Raw genomic sequence first — 21,410 nt, 5'->3', positions numbered from 1 at the left:
CCAGCTGATTTTGTGGGCAAAACACCAAATCTTACCTGGTGTCTACAAGTTCAGGCTAACGAGGCATTCACACACACCTTCACTGTCAGCACAGCACTGCCCAGTGCTCTTCAACTCCTCTCTTGCGTAATGTAGTTTCCTTAAAGTTTATTTTATAAAGGCAAATTAAGCCCTACACCCGCCAGCCACCCAGCTTGCGTTTCCAGCCACCCACACAGCCCTTTGGCAACTTAATCCAAAACCATGACTAACCTTTTAACTTCAATATTGTTTCTGCCTCGCCTGCTTTCATGTTTCCTTCTTACCACCCAATGAAGTCTTCTCAGTGCTGAGGAAAGAATGCCTCGCAATGCCACTTCTGCCCACTTCTGTGTCCCCTCACTGTCACTTAGCACACTCCAAAAACCGTGGTGAGAATCAGAGCCAAGCCAGCAGAGCTGTGACTGTGACCTGTACCTGCAATTCTCTGAACATTGGAAACACACCTGACACACAACCTGGACTGGAAATTGGACTTTCAAATACCCATTTTGACCATTGATTTTAATCTGCACTTTTAACTAATCACATGTTATCAGATTTGAAGTGGCACAAGCTGTTTATCTATTTAGGCTATATCTCAGCAACTTCCAGTGTGCTATGCCTTACACAGCAAGAGTGCAGCATCAACAGACAGTCCTGAGTCTCTATGGCACAATGCTTCACGGCATCCTGACCTGTGTCAGGGATAGTGTAGCCAGCAGGAGCAGGGAAGTGATTGTTCCCCTATATTCTGCACTGGTAAGCCACACCTTGACTTCTGGGCCCAGTTCTGGGCCCCTCAATTCATCGAGGTGCTAAAGCAAGTCCAGAGAATGGCAACAGAACTGGAAAAGTAATTGGAGCACAAGTGGGATGAGGAGCAGCTGAGGGAACTGGGGGGCCTAAACCTGGAGAGAAGGAGGCTTGGGGTGACCTTACTGCCCTCTAGAGCTCCCTACACCAGGAGGGTTTAGCCAGGTGAGGGTTCGTCTCTCCTCCTAGGCAACAGCCACAGGACTAGAGGACATGGCCTCAGGCTGCACCAGGGAACATTCAGGTTGGCCATCAGAAGAAATTCCTTCACAGAAAGGGTGATTAGATACTTGAATGGGCTGCCTAGGGACGTGGTGGATTTACTGTTCCTGGAAGTGTTAAAGGGAAGTCTGAATGTGGCACTTAGAGCTCTGGTTTACAAAGTCGTGTTCAGTCTCAGTTTGGACTCAGTGATCTCGGAGGTCTTTTCCGACCTGACCAATTCTGTAGGATTTGCTAAAAAAACTTCCTTGGAAAATGTTCCTTTATACCGCAGGCGTCTTTGGCACTTTTCTGCCCCAGGTCTATGCAGTGCCCAGCGCGGCCCCTAGGGAGAACACGACCCCTGCGGAGGGCACGGCCCCCGGGAGGGCACGGCCCCTGGGGACGGCACAGCCCGTGGGAGGGCACGGCCCCCGGGAGGGTACAGCCCACGGGAGGGCACGGCCCCTGCGGACAGCACGGCCCCTGCGGAGGGCACGGCCCCCGGGAGGGCGCGGGCTGCGGCTCCAATGGCGCGCTGTGCTGCCGGGCACGGCCCCTGGGGACGGCACAGCCCACGGGAGGGTACAGCCCCCGGGAGGGCACGGCCCTGCGGAGAGCACGGCCCCCGGGAGGGTGCAGCCCCCGGGAGGGCACGGCCCTGCGGACAGCACGGCCCCCGGGCGGGCGCGGCTGCGGCTCCAATGGCGCGCTGTGCTGCCGGGCACGGCCCCCGGCCGTGACACGCCGCGCTGGCGCCGGGCCCGCACGGAGAGGTGCCGGAGCGCGGCGCGGGCCCGCGGCCGGTCGGGCGGTGAGATGGCGGCAGTGCTGTGGCGCGGAGCGGCCGGTAACGCGGGGCGGTAACGGGAAGGGCGGAGGGAAGGGCGGAGGGAACGCGGGCGGCGGCGGGGCCGCACGGGGCGGCCGCGGGTCTCGGGGCCGGCTCCGGCCTGCCCCATCTCCCCGTGAGAGCCTCGTAGGCCGAACGAAATTACCGCTTCTGCAAATAAAACCGAGATCTCCCGATCCAACTGAGCACATTAGCTGGCATAGGGTAAACTTAGAGCAAATTCCAAACTTAAGGCGCAAGGAGGAGCTTGTCTTTTTTGAGATGTGTTTCAGAGGTCAAATTCAAAATAAGTTCCTATTCGTGATATTGCCCATTCTGGTAGGGTGGGTTAAACTCCCAATACCTAAACAAGGAGAAGAGCGAACGAGAGTCTCGGTGGTGTCAGTGATCGATCAGCAGGATACTGGGAGTGAAAACCCCTTTGTATGACACGGGTTTGATGGAGGGAACCAGAGCTGCAGCACACTGAGACTCAGTTTCCGTGAGCTGTGGAGCCCATCTAATTCCCAAAAGCCCCCTCCAGCACAGATGCAGAGCAGCACTGTGAGCCCAGTTTGCTTCCAGAATTCCCAAGATGCTCATACCAACTTGAAATTGTTGGAATTTAAGAATGACATCACTATGCCCTTTCTCCATTTGGTCCAGCGAGTGAACACACAGCCCCTGTGTGCCAGAATCCCTGTGGTAACAGCATCCTCTCTGGGAATTCGTGTCCACCTGACATGAGTGACAATAGAGCAGTGCCCAGTGACAGGTTCTTACTGCAACCCACTGTTGTAAAACCTTCTGACAGAGAACATGACTGAGTTCAGTTGGATTTGGCCTGTGTTTGATTCTTTAGCTTCTTTGATTAAGGTAATGAACACTGCTCCACATCAGAAGCAACAAATTTGCCTATGAATAAACATTTGAAATGTGAGGATCTCAGTTCAGACTTGTTACTTCATGATCTGCTCGGTTAAAGGATGTAACCCTTACTTGGTACAAATTTAAACTCTGATGTGCACACTACTAGCAGATCAGTCAACCATCAGTAGAATGACCTCCAAATAGAGCAATTTAAAAACATTCTTCAAATGGAGCTGCAAAAGTTACATACTATAGGATTAGTTTTGTGATGTATATATAAATACAAGTGTTTCTTTCCTGGAAACATGGAAGTGATGGGGTTTCAAACTGAAGTTTGCTGAAAAGCTTTCTTTTTCACTGCAGGGCCTTTTTTTGATTATTGGGTTGGAAGAAGATTAGAATTTTAAGTAATCTATATAGTTACTAATCTAGATAATGCAAGAAAAACACAAATGATTTTTGTTTAATCTCAGTCAATTCAATTATGGATTTAAAATTAATACTTTGTGCATCTGACTAAACCTAGGATAAATTCACAAAACTTCATATAATAAATGCTTATATGAGTGAGCATTTAAGTATCTTTGATTTTACAAGAACCTAGGAATATATTTCACTTTTTCAGTCTATTGTCTTTCCAGGAAACCCCACAAGAAATCAAATATTTCTGGGGCAGAACCAGAAGAAGGAGCATTTTCTGTTATTTTTTTTAATGCTTCACAAATATCTGAGTAACAAACAGTCTGTGTCTTTGTCAATTTACTTGAAATAGAAAAAATACAAATTAATTTACAATAGCTGTGTAGTCATATGCCCTGTGTGAAGTGCAGCAAGAATTATAGATGTCAGATGTAAAAAAATGGGAAAATCCTTGCCTTTCCATTAATAAAGACTGCTTGAAAAATATCTGTATTAGTGGTATTTCTATTGAACCTCATTCTGTTACTATTTGGAAGAAAAAATAAAACAGTAAAAGTTCTGGAAAACATGATAAATTATATAGTAAGGGATCCTTCTCCTTCAAAGGATTTTTCTTTTTTAGAGAATACTGCCTTCCTCTAAGTGGAAAAATTTCTCTTGCTTCAGAAAGAATTGAATAATGTCTTAAGAAATTACAGTACAAAACAGCTACTTCAAGCTTAGGTGGGCAGGAGAGACTCTATAGCAGATGTTAGGGGGGTTGTTACTTTTTGTAACACATTTATTTACTCTGGTTAACTGTCAAACCCTATACTAGTTAATTACCCATGCCTTTAATTATGCCATCGAGTTCCTGCATGTTTGTGCCTGGTGCATTTTAGGCATTGCACAGTACTGCTCCCTCACAGAATTACTTGGTTCACCCAGATTCAGCTGCATTGATACAGCAAGTGTTTCTACAAAATAGTTTCTGCACAGACATTTGAAAAACAAGATTTTTTGTTTGTGTGGAAGTTCGTGGGGGATTTTTTTAACTTGTAAAAAGTTAAAAAGCAGTTGCTGTCCTATAGCAATGTGATAGCTTAAAGGTAACAAGTGAAAGAACTGTGCAGAACTTCTGGCTGTGATGAAGGAGATGACAGGATGACTGTGTGAAAGCCTGGCAAGAAATACTGCAGTCATACTTGCAGCACTGGACAAGTTTCTGGAAATAGTGTAGGATGGTGATTTAGTATCACCAAAAGATTGTGAATAGACTTACTTTTTACATACTAAGTCCTTGCTAATATGCACATTGCATGTTGTAATTTTAAGTGTCAAATACGTGCACACATTTCTTCCTCCATCACAGCACTGTTGCTGTAGGACAGGAAAGAAAGATGAAAGATGCTCTTTTCAGAAGGCAAAGAGCATAGAAAAAAGACTTTATTGTCTAATTCTTACTACCTTTTATAAGGTGTTCTGATACAGACTTAACATGATTGGTGAATAGGAATGACACCTCTCTAATCCCTTTGTTTAAACTAGAGAAACAGTAAAACACCACCTGGAGAAAGACTGTTTTGAGAAAGGAGAGTTGTTTGCCGAGATTGTTTTGAGAAGTGACTTTCTTTAGAATTTTTTCCTCAGAAAAAGTTAGCAGCTGCTAGCAGGCTAAAATCCCTCAGACCCAGAAATACCAGGCCCACACAGCACCATGCTCAGAAAGGCTTAGGTTTAAGGCTTTATCAGTTATCTTTTTGAAGAAAAGTTACCTGGTAGCTGTAGAATCTTGAATTACTGTGCAGTGGTAGTTCTCAGTTCCATACAGTGAAGCAGAGGTGATTTAATTAATTACAGCTGTTACTGACCTTACAGATCCCAAGAGCCCAGCCAGGCTGTCTATCCACAGAGTGTTGCAAGGCATCCAGAATCTCAGTGCATCATTGGCACAGTCTCTTAGCAAAACAGCACATTTGTGACTTTAAAGCAAAGAATGCCTCAAAGACTCCCAAAATGCAAGATGCCTCTAGCTTGGCCTTGAGGCATTGGGAGCTCTGACTTGGCCTAAAGCAAATTGGCATGGAATTAAAATGTGGCTTTTATTAATATATCCTTTAATCTAATTCTAATTTTGGTTCTAGAAACAACTGATACTATCACATTTTCTCCCCATCCCCAAACCCTCTTGATTCTAGTACTGACAGATTAATTTTTGATGTAATTAATTTCTAAGTACTTTCATTTTATATCTTTCTTTTTCTTCGTGATCTTTTTGTTTGTTCACTACAATTTTGAGATGTACAGGCATATCCTTATTTCTTTCTCTACTTTGTAAGAAGTTCAGAAAATTTCAAAAGTCACTTTTAAACACATTATACAGTTGGCTTTTACAATCGCTCATGTTTTCCTCTTTTCAACAGGTATATGTAAGGATTTACACCAAATTTGAGTCTGCTTTGGGTTTTAATTAATATTTTTTTAATAGTCCTGAATATTTGCTTAGTCTGAAAACAGAGTAACTTTCCTTGCTCTCAGTCCACCCTGAGCACTCCCAATGACTTGGCAGCTCTACAAGACCTCTACAGGGGAAAGAGCAGGCATCGAGACTTTCTCAAAAGCATTGTGTCAGTGCTGTTCACTTTTTTTTCAGGGCTTCTTAGCAGATTGCAGCCTTCAGCTCCCACAGTACGAACTCTATCTTCATCAAAGTCCTTTTCACAAAATATTCCAAGCTGTTTGTGGAAACTGGGCCGACTCAATCACGTGGCAATTGCAGTGCCAGATTTGGAGAAAGCTCAGTCCTTGTATAAAGATGTGTTGGGAGCCCAGGTGAGTGAGACTGTTGCTCTTCCTGAACATGGTGTCTACACGGTTTTTGTGGAGCTGGGAAATACCAAGCTGGAACTCCTACATCCTTTAGGAGAGAAAAGTCCCATTGCAAGCTTCCTGCAAAAAAACAAGACTGGAGGAATGCATCATATCTGCATTGAGGTATTTTAACATAATATTTCATGTAATAAAATAGATACATTCAAGTATGCATATTTTAATAGGTTTGACCTGTGTCTAGAGCTAACATATAAAGCTGTCATATTTCTTTTCTCTTATACAAAGGAAAATTTAGACAGATGTTTTGATAGGCAACTTGTTTTAAAGAAAGGTAAGTATTTTAATACGAAATTAAATTATTCCTGAGCAGTTACAGTTTAATACCTGCAGTGAAAACCATGCTGGACACAGTAGAGTTAGAGAGCAGTCCAAGGCTGGTACTGTCCTAACACAGATGCACCCAAGGGCTTTCCAGTGTTTACTGTCACTCATCCTTGGGGAGGCAGGAATTCATTCCAGCTGAGCCCAGACTCAGTTCCTCTTCAGGCCATCTCTGCAGGACAGCAGCAGCAGCTGCTGTGGCTTCTCTGCTCAGGGGAAGAATCTGGAGGGGGCCATGGCACATGTCACATGTCACATGTGGCCTTTCTAGTTTAGATAGTTTGACAGTTATTCCTTTCTGTTTTGCAGACTGGTAGCTGTGTGTAGGAAGAACTGTAGTGATTTTGGAATATTCATGAACAAAACTGCTGCAAATGGGTAGGAATTAGCTGATGTCTGAATTAAAGCTAGGAATTTGCTTCTTCCCTACAATGGCATCAGGAGAGTTTACTCACCAAATTATGTCCAGACACCTCAGTTGTGAAAAATAGCAATGATATTACTTTAATTCTAGGTCTTTATTGGTTACTGACTACTGAATTTTCTAAACTTAGTGTTAACATTATTATTTCAGAAAATGAATGCATTTAAGTTTTAGGAAAACTCAGATTTCATTGGATGATATGACATCAGAACTTCAGATCACAGCATACAGTGTAGGCATGTTTTTGTTAATTACATATTTCTGTAGGAATCTGAACTGAAATACTGTATTAATGGCTATTAGTATAGCTGAGTTCCATAGGGAGACTACATCTGGATGTATTTTTGATTATTCCAAACATTTTTCCTTAGGAAACTTTATGAACCTTAACCTACTCAGAAGGAGAATATAGAAATCTAAAAGGGACTTTTACCTTCTGCCCACTGCCCTCCCTTTTCACCAGAATTTATTGAGTCAGTGCTCTGTCATCACTTATAAAGGGTGGTATTTTTCTTTAGTTATTGAGAGCTGGAAAGTAATAAAATCTTCCTAGTAAAAGTAATGCATAATTTAGATTATTTATGGAGTCCTTATTAAGTAACAACAAAAAAAAAAATCCAAATGGGCTTTGTGCAGGAGTGATTTTGTTTTATTAATTTTATAAATAAAGCACAATCTGTTTAAATGGTATTTTATAAAATCTTCAAATAACAAATGCAAACTTCAGGGCTATTTTTATTTTTAAGACTAGATGTTTTTAAATGGTTTTAAACTTATTTATTTTCAGAATTATATCAGAACTTAGAAATAACATTTCAGTAAGGAATTATGTTACGTTACTGCTCCTAAATGTAAAATCTGCATAAGACAGTGCAATATGTTAATTTGTGTGAACTGTATCTTTTTGATAAGGTTGATGACATAAAAGCGGCAATGACAGAGCTGAAGAAAAAAAAGATACGAATATTGAGTGAAGAGCCAAAAATAGGTGCACATGGCAAACCTGTGATTTTTCTTCACCCTAAAGATTGCCATGGAGTCCTTGTGGAACTTGAGCAAGCTTGAGCTGCTATATTCATAAATAAAACAATAGAAGAGTTGTGAAGTTCCTGGACTGGTGCTGGGAATATTGATGTGGTGTTCAGTCTTCACAAGTTCATTCTAGTTCCCATGGATGAAGTACAGCTTTTGAGTACTGAAATAGTGCTACAGATTTAGGGTCGGTTGTTGTTGCTGATCTGATTTTCAGAATTAACATGTTGGCATTTCTTGAATTCAAATACAAATACAAATGCATGAGCTGAGTTACATATGTACCATAGGAATTTATCTTTTGTTGTCTGTTTGCAGCATGATTTTACCTCTGTAGCCACAGAAACTGTACAGTTTCTAGGTCAAGCTGCATTGTTTTGCTCTACATTTTAGAGCAGAGACCCACTTCTCAGTGACAACAATATAGCTTAGACATTTTCTTTAGAAATAAAGGAAAACAAACATTGTGTTTTCTCTTTTCACCATTCACCATCTGTGCTTCACACTGATTGATTTGTTCATGCAATAAAAATTCCATATATTATTGTATGGGTGTCTGTAATCAGTAAATAAGTTTTTCTTGGCATAACAATTACTGCCAAGGAAGTTACCATGCATAAATCATCATTTAGTTGTTTTATGAACTTCATGGAAATGCAGGTGATGCAAGAAGAGAACCTGAAAATTATTTGCCTGACATATATTTCAGAGTGTAATGCACTTGTGACATTTTATTTTTTTCATTTTTAGGGTCTTTAAATTTTTTTCCCAAGCTTTCTCCACAGAAGAACATCTTGAAGAGACATGAACAAGCAGCAATTAACCTTTTCACTAACTTTACAAATACAGTTTTCCTGTGCAGAAGCACTTACAAAATCAATGGCAAACACACACCATGTAAATCTTGCTTCTGTACATGGTTGTTAACATTAAAGACCACACCAGCATGCTGATGCCACAGGCTGCAGGCACAGTTTTGTTAACTGATTTATGTAGAGACTTCACTATATTGGTGTATGTTACCCAAGCAGTCTTTTCCTGATACTTTCTTTTATAGGTTTGTTTTGACATTTCAGCTGTAGAAATAGAAGACTTGCTATTTCTTCAGTTTTCTCAAGCCTTAAAAAGTCATACTTTCTTAGCTTAACTAAATCTGAATTTTAAATTTTCCTACATCTCTTCATACACAGTAAGAACCTTCAGTTTGATATGAAGATGATTTTAGTCTAGGCAACTTTTTATTTAATGGAATTATTTGCAATGTGTGTCATGTTTGCAGCAACAAAATACAAATACAATGTTGACCTGAGATTTAAACATGTTTTTAAATACATTGATACTTCCTCATGAATTTTAGTTCTGAAAAAATCTCTACAAAGCCATGATTTTTTTTTAACAAGATAGTTTTGTACTCAAAATAAATACTCCTGTCGTATTTTAAGAAAAACACAGCCTTCCACGGGGTTTCTACACATCATCAAATCACTGTTCAGGGGATAGTTTGTGATCTAAATTCTAAACTGTTTAAATTTAGAAATCCTAAGGCTTATGATGGAAACACAGAATGATTTAATATTCCTGAAATATGATTCAGCCATTCCAAGATACATTCTATGAGCAAAGCTGCTTTTGTCTGTTCTTTCTGTGAAAGACTAGGAGGTTCCTTTTCTGCAAAACCAGCATAGGAATGCCAGTATTAAAAGTCTCACTGGTTAAGATAATTGAACAGAAGTCTTTGAACTAAATACCTTAGTTTCGTGCAACAGAAACAGTCCTCCCATGGTTCATTCTCCACTTCTTTGTCCTGTCTGAAGGAGATGGACTTTTGTGTATGAGATCTATCAATATACTCAGAGTAGTGGCTTGAGGTACTGCTAGAGAACAGATTTTTAAGTAAATAACACTTGCTCCACCTGCTGATTGTGCTTCCTATCTTACTGGCAGAAAGAGGCTTGTAAATACTTTTTAGCTGGTAACCAACAGTTTTCTGATGTGGGGTTGCCCAGCTGTAAGTCAGCTGATGTCTTTTGTTCTTTGTATCTAATTCATGATCCTATCTCACTCACAGTTTATACCTTTCTTCTGAATACTCCTAAGGTGAAAGTCAAGAAAGCACCAACACACACGCAACCCCAGCCCTGCAAAAGAGAATTTAGGTCTGCAAATTAGTTAGTACCCAAAACTGGATCATGTTCTTACAAGCTCTTACAATTTGATGGGATCATACCCCTCCTACTTATCTGGGTGTGCACTACAGGACAGCAGAATTTCTCCTTCTGGAGCAATAGACAGAGAATAGCCAAGGGAGCAAGACAGCGACAGGATCTGAAGACAGCTACAACCGAGAGAAGTTTCCTGTTCATAAGCTTAACTCCCTTAGACTTTAGTGGGAACAGAATCAGCCCCTATATACTGTGTAGTCCTTCACCTTAAGGCAGGCAGCCTTCACAGGTCATTGTTCTGACTTACCAAGGGGCTGGGACAGGGCTTACTTACATGGGCCTTACTCTTTGTCACTGCCAGGATTGTAAGAGGGGAGTAACATCAAGAAAAACAGTGGAAATTCAGGGATGGAAACTGGGGAACAAGAGACCTGTGATTTGCTCCTTTCAGTGGAGGGACATTTAACAATACACCCCTGTTGCACCATTTTACGACTTCTGGGAAGAGCAACAGTGGTTCAAGTAATTGGAGCCTGATTATCTTGGAAGGGAATTAGGCTTTGACAGTGTTTCTCCTTTTTTGTTTTTTGTCTGTTTGGTGGCTTTTTTAAACCAGCAAAACCTTCTCTGATAATGTCAAGCTTCTCTGAAGACAGAGTGTTAATATTTTGCCAGTAAATTTTCTCAGGCTTGTGCCATTTCCCTGTGCGAGTTCCCTGTTCCAATCTCTCCATGTGCCTTTTTTCCCCTCTCAGCTGAAGCGTGTTCCCATGTTATGCTGCCTAAGGCAGACAAGACACATTTTTCTGGAGTCCATCAACATTACTCAGGCAGCTAAAGAGCTCATAATTAAATGATGCAAAATATCTTTTTTTACTTCCTCTCTGCAATCCTCAAATCACTCCTGGGTGGGAGGAGGTGAACAGGCTGCAGAATGAATCCATTCCTTATGATGAGACAAACCTCAAAGCAAACTTAAAAACCTGAGGAAGAACTAACTGCATGATTTTTAAAAGCTAACCTTACAGTTCTGCAATTCTGCAAAAACTCCTTTCCTGTCATACTTACTCTGCCATTAATGCACCCAAATTTCATTCTGAATTCTGTTGCTTTCATTATTACCAAATCAAGCTGAAGTCTCACAGAAGGACCATGAAACATGGAGATGTTTACATTGTCTGGTTGAGGTACTTACAGGAGCTTTGAATGATATCCTTGACACTTCATTTGATTCTGTCCTTAAAAGGAATTCTTCCTGTAGTGATGTGACACGGGATTGTTGGACATAAGAACTGTTAAATAAGAGAAAAACTCAGAATTAATTGTTTCAATACTCAGTTCTTTTACCAAAGCAGTTGCCATGTTGACCAAATGATGAGGCTGTCAAACAGAATAAGATCATCAAGTTCAACAAATTAATTAGTATGAGAATGGAAACAATGTATAAATTAACAATGTATAAATTAGTCAAACGAGGGCTGACATTTTACAGTGGAAGACCTCAACCACTTAAGAATGCAAAATCTGTCACCTCTGATAAGCATTTTCAAAGCACTTTGAACAAATTATGAAATAAATATTTATCTTATTGTGGAGGGATGTTTGTATCCTGTATAATCCTTACATATCTATAAAATCATGTCAACTGTCAATTTTAGTGTTCATTTACACTGTCTTTTGTTAAAAAGCATTGCTAACTGCAAAGTTCATAGCATAGATTCAAAACTGAGGAAGAGTTCTCTGATACATTTTAAAGTAATGGTACATTTTGAAGCATTTATTGACTTTTCTAGATCTAATCTAAAGTGGCCTTTCAAATGTTACTGCTAACACAAAAATAGCGAATATGTACTAAAGTATTTTATGAAGTTGATCTTTAATGAAGATTTTTACTTATTTTAAACACTGCATTTTTTCAGTAATAAAGACAGGTTCAAAACATGATTTTAAGATCTGAAGTAATTTGTAACTGCAGGTACCCTGAAAGCATATGTGATGATGCACAATTTGCATTAAATAAGGGGAATATCCAACTCTGCACCTATGGTTGGCTTTTATGGAAATGATTATTTCCAGAAATTGAAGAGTAAGAGAGGTACATTCATGGACTGGTATCATGCACCCCAATTTTAACTTCCATTTTGGTATGTAATTTTCTATAACAACCATCTGTCTGAGTCACTGTCTCGAAAATTACGTGGAATGAGAATGTTTATTAAAAACCTAAATCTAAAAAAGTTTTAAAAATATATCCCACTCACTTTGGGACCTCTGAAGTCTCTTGAGAGGTCAGTTGTAGTACAATACTGGAAGCTGCAGTAACTTCAGAAAGAAAACACCTACCCTGTTGGGCTGGAAATACTGCTTTTGGTGTGTTGATAAAGTGAGACTTAATTATGTATATGAGGCTGTTTCATCGAGTTAACAATTCTGAGAATTAATAATATGAATTAAAACATCATTTGCCAAATGTTTAAACAACCCATCTACGGATTTTATCTGCAGATACACTGCAGTTCTGTGTAAAACATGCATGTATTACTGTTTGGGTAATGTTTTGAATTTTTAATATCTTCAAAAGAAAACCAAAATCAGTCAAGTAATTTGGATGTAGAAAGGGACAGATGGGAAAAGTCATCATAGAAAATCATGACAGAAAATAGCCTCTTAGTAGCAAATGGAGAGCCTCAACAAAAATCTTAACAACTGAACTAAAAACTAAAAAAAACCCGCACAAAATAGTGTTTCCATGAAGGGCCTTTGCATGTACGTGGAATGTGCCTTGATGCTAACACCTGGGGTACAGCTACCCCAGGGCAAATAAACACACAGCTATTACAATAAACACTGATACCTAGCTGAGTGCAGTGCAGTATAATTACATTAGGACAGCTTTTCACTTTTGCTATAGTGAAGAAGATTAGCTACTATCTCAAATTTGCATAATTATGAGCAAAGCCTATCATAATTGCCTTAAGATATGCGTTTCTTTATATACAGAGTCATTATCACCTAGCTGCCCTAGAAAGATCTAGAGGTTTCTAATAAAAGGCCTGAAGAACCACAGTGTTTATCACTCACCATAAAAAATATTCTTGAACAAACCCTCTTCAGTGAGCTTTTAAATAGTACACATTGAAACGCACATTTTTAAATGTTAGGGGTGAATCTATGTATTATTTGCACAAGGGCACAAAAATCATGATTTGTTCTCAGAAATCTGGCAGTAAAATGCAGCGTGACTGAGTCCAGTGCTGTCTCCTGCTGTCATGTTCAAACTTTCGGCGTTTGGGGTTTTGTTGCACTGGAGCACCTCAAGCAGCAGGGAAAAGGTGAGCTCATTACCTAGCAGGATTACATGGCATTGGGGAATGTAATTCGCGAGAGATGCTGCGGAGACTCTCAGAAAACACCCTGAGCTCCGGCCCAGCGCCAGAGCAGGTCCCTGGGGATGCCGAGCGGCCTTTGCCGAGTGCCACAGCGGGATGGAGGCGCCCGCAAACATCGCTGTGGGCAGCTGGCTCCAGGGCTCGGGAGGGCAGCTGGCCCGGGGGCCGTGGGCTGCGCTCTCAGGGCCGCTCCGGGCACCATCACCGCGGCACGGGGCTCCTCGGCCTGGCTCACCCGGGGCAGGTGCACGGGAACGCGTCCCGGTGCTCCGAACACCTCCAGACAGGGGGACGCCACACCCTCCCCGGGCAGCTCTGCCGGTGCTGTGCCACCTCAACGAGAAGAAGTTCTCCCTCACGCTGAGGTGAAACTTGTGTTTCAGTTTATGGCCATCGCTCCTCGTCCCGTCGCTGGACACCACTGAGGAGTGTGGCACAGGCGGGGCGGGCACGGTGCCCAGCGTCCCGCCCTGGAGCGGAGGGCGGACAGGTCGGCGCGGAGGGCGGACAGGTCAGTGTGTCCCGTGAGCCCGGGGGCAGTGCGGGCCCGGGGCCGCCCCCCGCTCCGCCCGGGCCGTGAGGCGGCGCGGGCGCTATGCGCCATGCAGGTTCCCGGGCGCTGGCGCAGGCAGGTTCCCGGGCGGGCCCGCCGCGGTGTGCGGCGCTCGGCAGCCACACAAAAGAGCGGCTGCGGCTGCGGCTGCCCCGCTGCCCGGGACCGGCCCCGCCGCTGCACCGCGGTAAGGACCGGGGCTGCAGGGCGGGGGACTGACCGACCGACCGGCCGCTTCGTGGCGGGCACCGGCGGCTCCGTCGGGGGTGGGGCGGCGGCATCCCGCGGGTCCCCTCAGGGGAGCGGGGAGCCCCCGGGCGCGCCCTCGCCCCGCGCCAGCACGGACCGTGCTCCCCTCGAATCGGGGCTGGGGGCTGCTCTCCCCGCGGGTGGCTGCCCCAGCCCCATCCCATTCTCATCTTCATCTTCATCCTTCTCCCCATCCCCATCCTCATCCCTATCCCCATCCCCTGGCAACCGAGCCGCCCGCAAGCGGCGGGGGAGCCGGGCTGAAGGGGAGCCCCTGCGGCATGGCGGAGCGGCCGGCGCTGTGGCGATCGGCGGCGCGGGGCTCCGGCTCCGGGGGCTGCCGCCCGCCCGCTTGTCCCGCTGCGCCCGGGGAGGCGCCGCCGCCGCCCCCCGCCAGGCGAGGGAGAACCGGCGGCGATCCCCCGGGCCGGGCTGCGGCTCCCCCGGGCCGGGCTGCGGCTCCCCCGGCCGGGCTGCGGCTCCCGCGGCCGGGCTGCGGCTCCCCCGGCTCCCCCGGCTCCCCCGGCTCCCCCGGGCCGGGCTGCGGCTCCCCCGGCCGGGCTGCGGCTCCCGCGGCTCCCCCGGCCGGGCTGCGGCTCCCCCGGCCGGGCTGCGGCTCCCCCGGCTCCCCCGGCTCCCCCGGGCCGGGCTGCGGCTCCCGCGGCTCCCCCGGCTCCCCCGGGCCGGGCTGCGGCTCCCGCGGCTCCCCCGGCTCCCCCGGCCGGGCTGCGGCTCCCCCGGCTCCCCCGGCTCCCCCGGCCGGGCTGCGGCTCCCCCGGCTCCCCCGGCTCCCCCGGCCGGGCTGCGGCTCCCCCGGCTCCCCCGGACGGTGCGAGCTCCGAGGCCGGCCCCGCCGCCTCAGCCCCGCCGTGCCGGGACGGCGGCTCCGGGTGACCCGGGACCGGCCGTGCAGCACCGCATCTGTTCTGTGGGAGGGCGGGAGGCTTAAGTCCGTTTGTCTTAATAAGTGAAGAGAAATGCGAGAGGAGCCTTCTTGTAATGCAGCACCGCTCGGAGTTTGTATTTGGTTCTGATTTCATGCCTCCACTGTAGCGAAGGGATCAGAGCCTTTGATCTGCTCTTTTCCCCTTCCTTTCATCATGAAATCTGGAGGGAAAAGGGTGCTCAATTAGGAATACCTGATTTTAGTTGGGATAAACAGCAGGAGATATTATAGCATGGTCTGTTTGCCTCTTATTGAACAGTTTTTTGAATATGTGTGTGTGGTGCCTTGTATTGCCATAACAAAAGGGATGGGGGTGGGGGAAAGGAAGGGAATACTGCATTTAGAGCTGCATCTTGGAAAGTCAAAGGCTGCCTTATTTTGCCTCAACTAGCAATCTGTGCTTTCAGATTTATGTACTTTGCATTCCCAGTGTCGTTTTGCTGGTTGTTGCATGCCGGTGAGGACATACAAGAAATTTAAATAAAGACAAGAGATAATGCAACGTGCATAGTGCAGAGATAATATGCATTGCAGTGATGTTTGAGAAAAGTCTGAAATTATTGTGACCAGTTTGAAAAATGCAAGCAGTGTTTTCAGTCGCATTACCTGGCCAAGGCCACCCTATAATCTCCCAGGAGGAGCTGGGAAATCTGTTTGCAGAAAAGGTATTTATCTCTTATGCCTGTAACCCAAGGATCCCTCATTACTTGACGAGTAGAACTGAAAAAGAGAAACAACTACTGTCACAGTTTTTTGTGGTTCTGTGTAAATCATAGTGTTTCCAATAAAACAGAGTTTTAAAGGGGGGGAATTCTAGTTTAAGTCCTTATTGCCACTAAAGATAAAATGCAGTATGTGCAGGTTATGTGTTTAAGAAGCAAAAGATTGACATTTATGTTAAAGCTTAAGATGGCAATTTATTGTTTTATTGCCGTGGTTCTTCTCCATATGGGACAGACAAGAGGAAAGAGCTTTTCTTTCATATGTTGTTCTGGAAGAACAGAACTGCTAAAGTCAAATCCACTGTCCTTAGTCCACTTGGGGCTCATAGGATTCATGCTGCAGAACTGTCCTTATAAACCCTGATTGTCAGAGTTTCTGAATTCTCTGATAGTTTAGCCTTTATCTGCACTTGGAAATATCTGAAGCTATTTTTAAAAATGCATCAGCAGTTACATTATTGCTCCCTCTTGATCTTCTGATAGTAAAAGAAAACTGTTCTTGCAAAGGCCATAGATGCTCAGCTCTTTTGGTCAAAGTATTACAGTTCTAAGGAGAAATCTTGAAAAGCGTGTTCTGTGCAGTTACTTGATTAATTCCAGTTCAGGTTGGGGACTGGACATGAATTTAAACGAGCTAGGTCTTTAAAAAGTGACCCTTGCTTAAGGCTGTGAACATGAGAAACCACTTCAAGAAGCATAATTTTACCATCTCTCCAGCTGTTTTGATAAGAATATTTGCTAAGAAATAATTTGTGAAAATACCATGGTTTAAGCATCTTTCAGTTAATATTCCTGTGCTGAGGGTGGAGAAATTAGAGAGAGTGACCTGTTCCAAGCTACCAGCTAACAGAGAGACACATGGAGGATTCTGGTTTTGTTCAGAACTAATCTTGGTTGTAGCCTTTGAACATATCAGGCTTTAGGTGCTTCTGCAGACTTTTTACATCTGTTTCCCTTGTAATCTGTGTTTAAATAAACAAGGCAGTTAATTCATGCTTTAAGCACTGCAGTGGTAGAGGCTGAGGAGCAGCCCTGCCTAAAAGGCCCAGAGGTCCTGGTGAACAGCAAACTGCACATGAACCAGCCACATCCCTGGCAACAAAGATAGCCAGGAGCATCCTGGTCTGTGTGAACAGTGGTGCAGCCAGGACATCAAGGGAAGGATACTTCCCTCCTTCTCAGCACCCAGTAGGTCACATTTATAACCCTGTGTCCAGTTTTGGTCTCCCCCGTTCAAGGAAGTTATTAAAGACCCAGGGTTCTGCAAGGCCACTGAAGTGCTTCGGGCTGGAGGCTGAGCTCTGAGCAGAGGGTGAGGGAGTGGGGCTTGCTCAGCCTGCAGAAAGGGAGGCTATGGGGGCACCTAACAGCAGCCTTCCAGTCCTTATAAAGGGTACCCCAGGGAACTGGAGCCAGACTGAACACAGTGGCATGTGCCAAAGAATGAGAGACAAAAGGCACATGTTGAAACAAAGGTTCAGACTGGACAGGAGCAAAATACTTTGCCCCACGAGGACAATCATACATGGAGACAAGTAGCCCAGAGAGGATGTTTGGTCCCTGTTCTTTAAGGTTTTAAAGACCTGACTGGAAAATTCCCTCAGCAAACTGATCAGGGCTTACTAATGACCTTGGTTTGAGCAGAATGTTGGACAAGAGATCTCTGACATTCTTAACAGCCTGAAGTGTTATGATCCTGTTAGTGCCTATCTGTACATGATACAAGAAGCAGACATGTTTCCACAAGTCAGATCTTTTAAAGAAAGATTTAGAGTTTCCATTCTAGGACTAATCCATGCATTTCAGCAAAGATGGAATACAGTATCAGTATGATAAATTAACCTCTATTACCTGTGAAACAGTACATTACATTAATACAAACTTACTATAAACCTCCCAAAGAGGAGATACTTGCTTGAAATAAACAAACAGAAGTGCATACTACTTGCAAGCCAGAGCTTTTACTAGGAGTTCTTTTGGCACTACTAAAAGGAAATTAAAGCCTTGCAACATTTGTGCAAGAGATGTAAAGGTAGTTGCTACATCTAGAGAAAATAAAGCACTGATGCAGTCACATGAGCTTCACAAGTTAAGAGGAAGATCTGAAAGCAGAATCAGAATGCTCTGGTTTTTAGACACATAAAAAAATTGCAGTGGCAGAGTCAAATGCTCATTATAAGTACTTGCAAATGCTTTTAGTCTACTGGTAGGAGTATTACATGTATGATTCTTTTCTTCCTGAGGACCCATGAGAGGTGCATGAAAAGCAGCTGAAGACAGCACCATGTGATTGGTGAAGTGAGTAGTGCTTTAGGCTTTTGCTGTCTGCAGGAGCTGAACATACACCACTTAAGCTTTGTCATGGCATCCATGAGAAGAGGACGTCCATTTGGATTCTCATTTCTGTCTGAACTTAGGTCTTATCTTGGCTAACAATACTATATTTTGGAAGGAAGGCCTTGCACAACTGGTAAAAAGCTATGGATTGAACTGTTTGTTTCTGATGCTGGTAGGTAAATGCACTGTCACTTGGGTACATGACATTCCTTTCCTTTTTTGTTGCAGTTCTTACTGTGTTCATTCACATGGTGCAGCAGAGGAAGGTGACTTGCACTTCAAGAGGAGTAAGTTAGAGCTGAGCAAAGACTGGTATGGAGAACTCTGGGATTAATAGGTGCTTCCACCTAAGCTAAAGAGGAGGACCTAGAAGATCTGTAGGTAGGGATGACGAGGAAAAAGAGTCATTGTTCTCAGATAACAGGATTATGTGAAATACTGCTGGAGATGCATACTCTGAAGTATACTGATGCATGAAGGGACCATTTTCTTTTGAAACAGAAGGAAATGAAAACGAAAGGAAATTGGCAAAAGGGTATCCAAAATATGCCAGTTATAACCAATGTGAGGTTTGCATTCTAGATCAGGATTTTCAAATAGTACTTCTGCAATGCAGACATCCACTGATACCACCCCAGGCTTCCAGTGGGAGTTGCATCAGGAGTATCTTGGGTTAGTTGACTGCTTTGAATTATTAAGATGAAGTTTCCTTCAGAAAATAGCCCTCCTAGTTACAGGCTTGATAATGAAGATTCAGCCACATTGAAATTGTTATTGATTTATTACTTAAAAGGTAGATTGAATATTTCCATTCTATTAATTGAATGGAGTTTTTGAACTTTGATTTGTGCATTGACACTAGGAATATTTGTGAGCATATCACCATTTGCATTATTTCCAGATTGCTGTCATTCCCTTTACTTTCTGAGAGATCCTCGTCACAGATGCACTTCTCAGCTACAACCTTTGCATAAGCTCCTCTTCCCAAGTCAATTGTGCAGTAACCCTGATCATTTTTGAGGAGTTAAATCCTTTTTGTTCCTGAAATACTCTCCAAGAGAGACCTGACCTTGCAAGTTTTTCTTGTGTATGTATTCTACCTTTGTGTTAAGAGTTCACAGGATCTGACCCTTGAAGACTTAGTGTAAGATTGATTTTATTTATTAATTTAAAGAAGATTAAGTGTAAGACAAAAAGATTTAGAAGTCTTTCACCTGAATATAGAGGTCGGATTTAGCTAGGAATTCATAATATGGTCATAGGAGGCACATTTACTTCTTTCTATCTTAAATGTACAAAACCAGCAACAATCAGCTCCCAACCCAAATAATAGTTCTGTAACACTGACCATGAGGGTTCTGGTGAGGGTGCAGGCCTAGATTTGACCACTGGAGTCCAAAATGCCAAGGGATATTATGTAACATGGGAACATGTGGTGAGAAGCAGCAAGTTCCCCAAGTTCCATAGGGACAGCACTGATCTAAGCAGTATTGTAAGAACCTCCCAGAAGAAGTAGCTGTGTTTGGCACTCATTGTTCCAGGTCAGTGAAGCAGCTGATTTTTAGGTGAAGAATAAAGGAAATAATATTCACACAATGCCATCCACATTTTTACTGCCTTCATCCACTATCCAGAATCAAAGGTAGATTCTGGGTAGACACTCTGTCACCCAGTGTGCCCTTCAAGAGCAGAAGATCAGAAGTGTTAGTTAACTTTGCCTTTCCCTGCTCCAGCAGCATGGTAAAATATGCCTGAATTACTGGATGAGCTGAAGAGAATGAGTGGATTCTGTTCTAGAATGACACAGGATTTTAATTTTTTTATCCAAACTGCCAAGAGTGAAATGGTATTAATAAATTGATGTTACTCTCAAGAATCACTGATATGAGCTACCACAAAAAATTATTTCAGTGCAAGGCAAGTGCATCCTTTTGGTTTAGTCAAATCTTAAAATAGGTCTCAAAACTCATGCTCTGAAAGCTGAGAGATGCCTTTTCAACACATCAGAGGGAGTGTATGGAGATGGAATTGCTTGTTTCTCATGCAGAAGCATTATTGCTTCAGAGCTGCTATTCTCCTCAAATCCATACCAAAGTCTCTCTCCTGGGAATAAAATCTTGCATTAAACACTGTCACTAAACATATCCTTTTTTTTTTTTTTTTTTTTTTTTTTTTTTTTTGTTCTAATCTGCAGCTTTTGTGTCTGGTAAGGATGGCTCTTCTGACTGGTAGCTGGTTTCACAGGGTTACTGTGCTATCTTGAGTTTCAAAGATCACTACAGCTCCTAATAGTTGAATAATCATGAAGGCAGTTACACAAAGAACAGAAATATTTCTGCTCTTATAAAATGATCCAGTATAGGAAAGAAGCAGACTTGCATGGTTCCAAATTCTTACTATGCTGCATAGCACGTTGTTGCCATGCTACCAGATTGCTTGCCTTGATATTTAAATTTGCACTTAGATTTGTATTTAAAAAGAATGAACTGTTAACAGTATGTTAAAATATAAAATAACCTGACAAGACATCAGCCTCATCACCAATTTGTTTATGGTCTTTTGGCCTCTACATGTTTTAATTTTCTTTCCAAAAATAAACACCACCATCACAACAAATCTAAGATGTGCATGAACCAATGAAATATGGAAAGGTTCTGTTTGGGAGTGTGATAAAGGTTTATATCAAAGGAGGAATGTTGATTACAGTTTCCATACTTAAAAAAATATGCATCTTGCCTGCCTTACTGAGCGCCTCTGGCCATCTTTTGTCCTCTCCAATTTACCATGACAAAGGGAAATCAGAGTATGATGATATTTTCTTCTTGTTGATGTACTGTGGAGGAAAAAGGAGCATTATTCCTATACATGTGTGTGTGCAGATATATATAAAATGTCCTTTAGGCACAAAATCTTGTGTTACTGGAAGACAGTTCTTGATTAGAGATAAGGCAGCTTTAAAAAGAAACTTATCCCTGTGATATTCTTAGCCAGTCAATCAGTGTGGCTTTAATTATGTAGAAGTATTTGACATGTTATGGCCCAGGAGATAAGAGCTGTTGCATACTAGATGAATGGAAGGGAAGGAATTCTGTTGGTGACTAGAAATTCCATGCTCAGTGCTGCATTAGGGACATAAAATGAGCGCTGGAAGGGAATCCTTCCTAGTAAATAGTAACTTGCATTGGATTGCTGATTCCAGGGTTATAAAGGTTGTTGATGGCAGAATTTTTCATTTCTGGTTAATGAC

At 43.2% G+C, this 21,410-nt stretch overlaps 2 protein-coding genes across 3 annotated transcripts in view; both read left to right on the top strand.

The window, feature by feature from the left end:
• Nucleotides 1-1,822: 1,822 nt before the first annotated feature.
• On the top strand, nucleotides 1,823-11,562 carry MCEE (methylmalonyl-CoA epimerase). Its single transcript, XM_066328566.1, has 3 exons — nucleotides 1,823-1,885; nucleotides 5,790-6,130; nucleotides 7,686-11,562. Exons 1-3 carry the CDS (start codon nucleotides 1,855-1,857, stop codon nucleotides 7,836-7,838), a joined length of 525 nt encoding a protein of 174 aa, XP_066184663.1. The 5' UTR covers nucleotides 1,823-1,854; the 3' UTR covers nucleotides 7,839-11,562.
• Nucleotides 11,563-14,015: 2,453 nt separating this feature from the next.
• APBA2 (amyloid beta precursor protein binding family A member 2) overlaps nucleotides 14,016-21,410 on the top strand; it is an 86,168-nt gene continuing 78,773 nt past the window's right edge. For both annotated transcript variants that reach the window (XM_066328557.1, XM_066328556.1), the window contains exon 1: nucleotides 14,016-14,096. The gene's annotated coding sequence lies outside the window, so the exon portion shown is untranslated. The remainder of the gene's footprint in view (nucleotides 14,097-21,410) is intronic.

Source organism: Sylvia atricapilla, chromosome 13, assembly GCF_009819655.1.
Source record: "Sylvia atricapilla isolate bSylAtr1 chromosome 13, bSylAtr1.pri, whole genome shotgun sequence".
NCBI lineage: Eukaryota > Metazoa > Chordata > Aves > Passeriformes > Sylviidae > Sylvia > Sylvia atricapilla.
The sequence above is the reverse complement of the archived record's forward strand: the minus strand, read 5'-3'. Positions and strand labels throughout refer to the sequence as shown.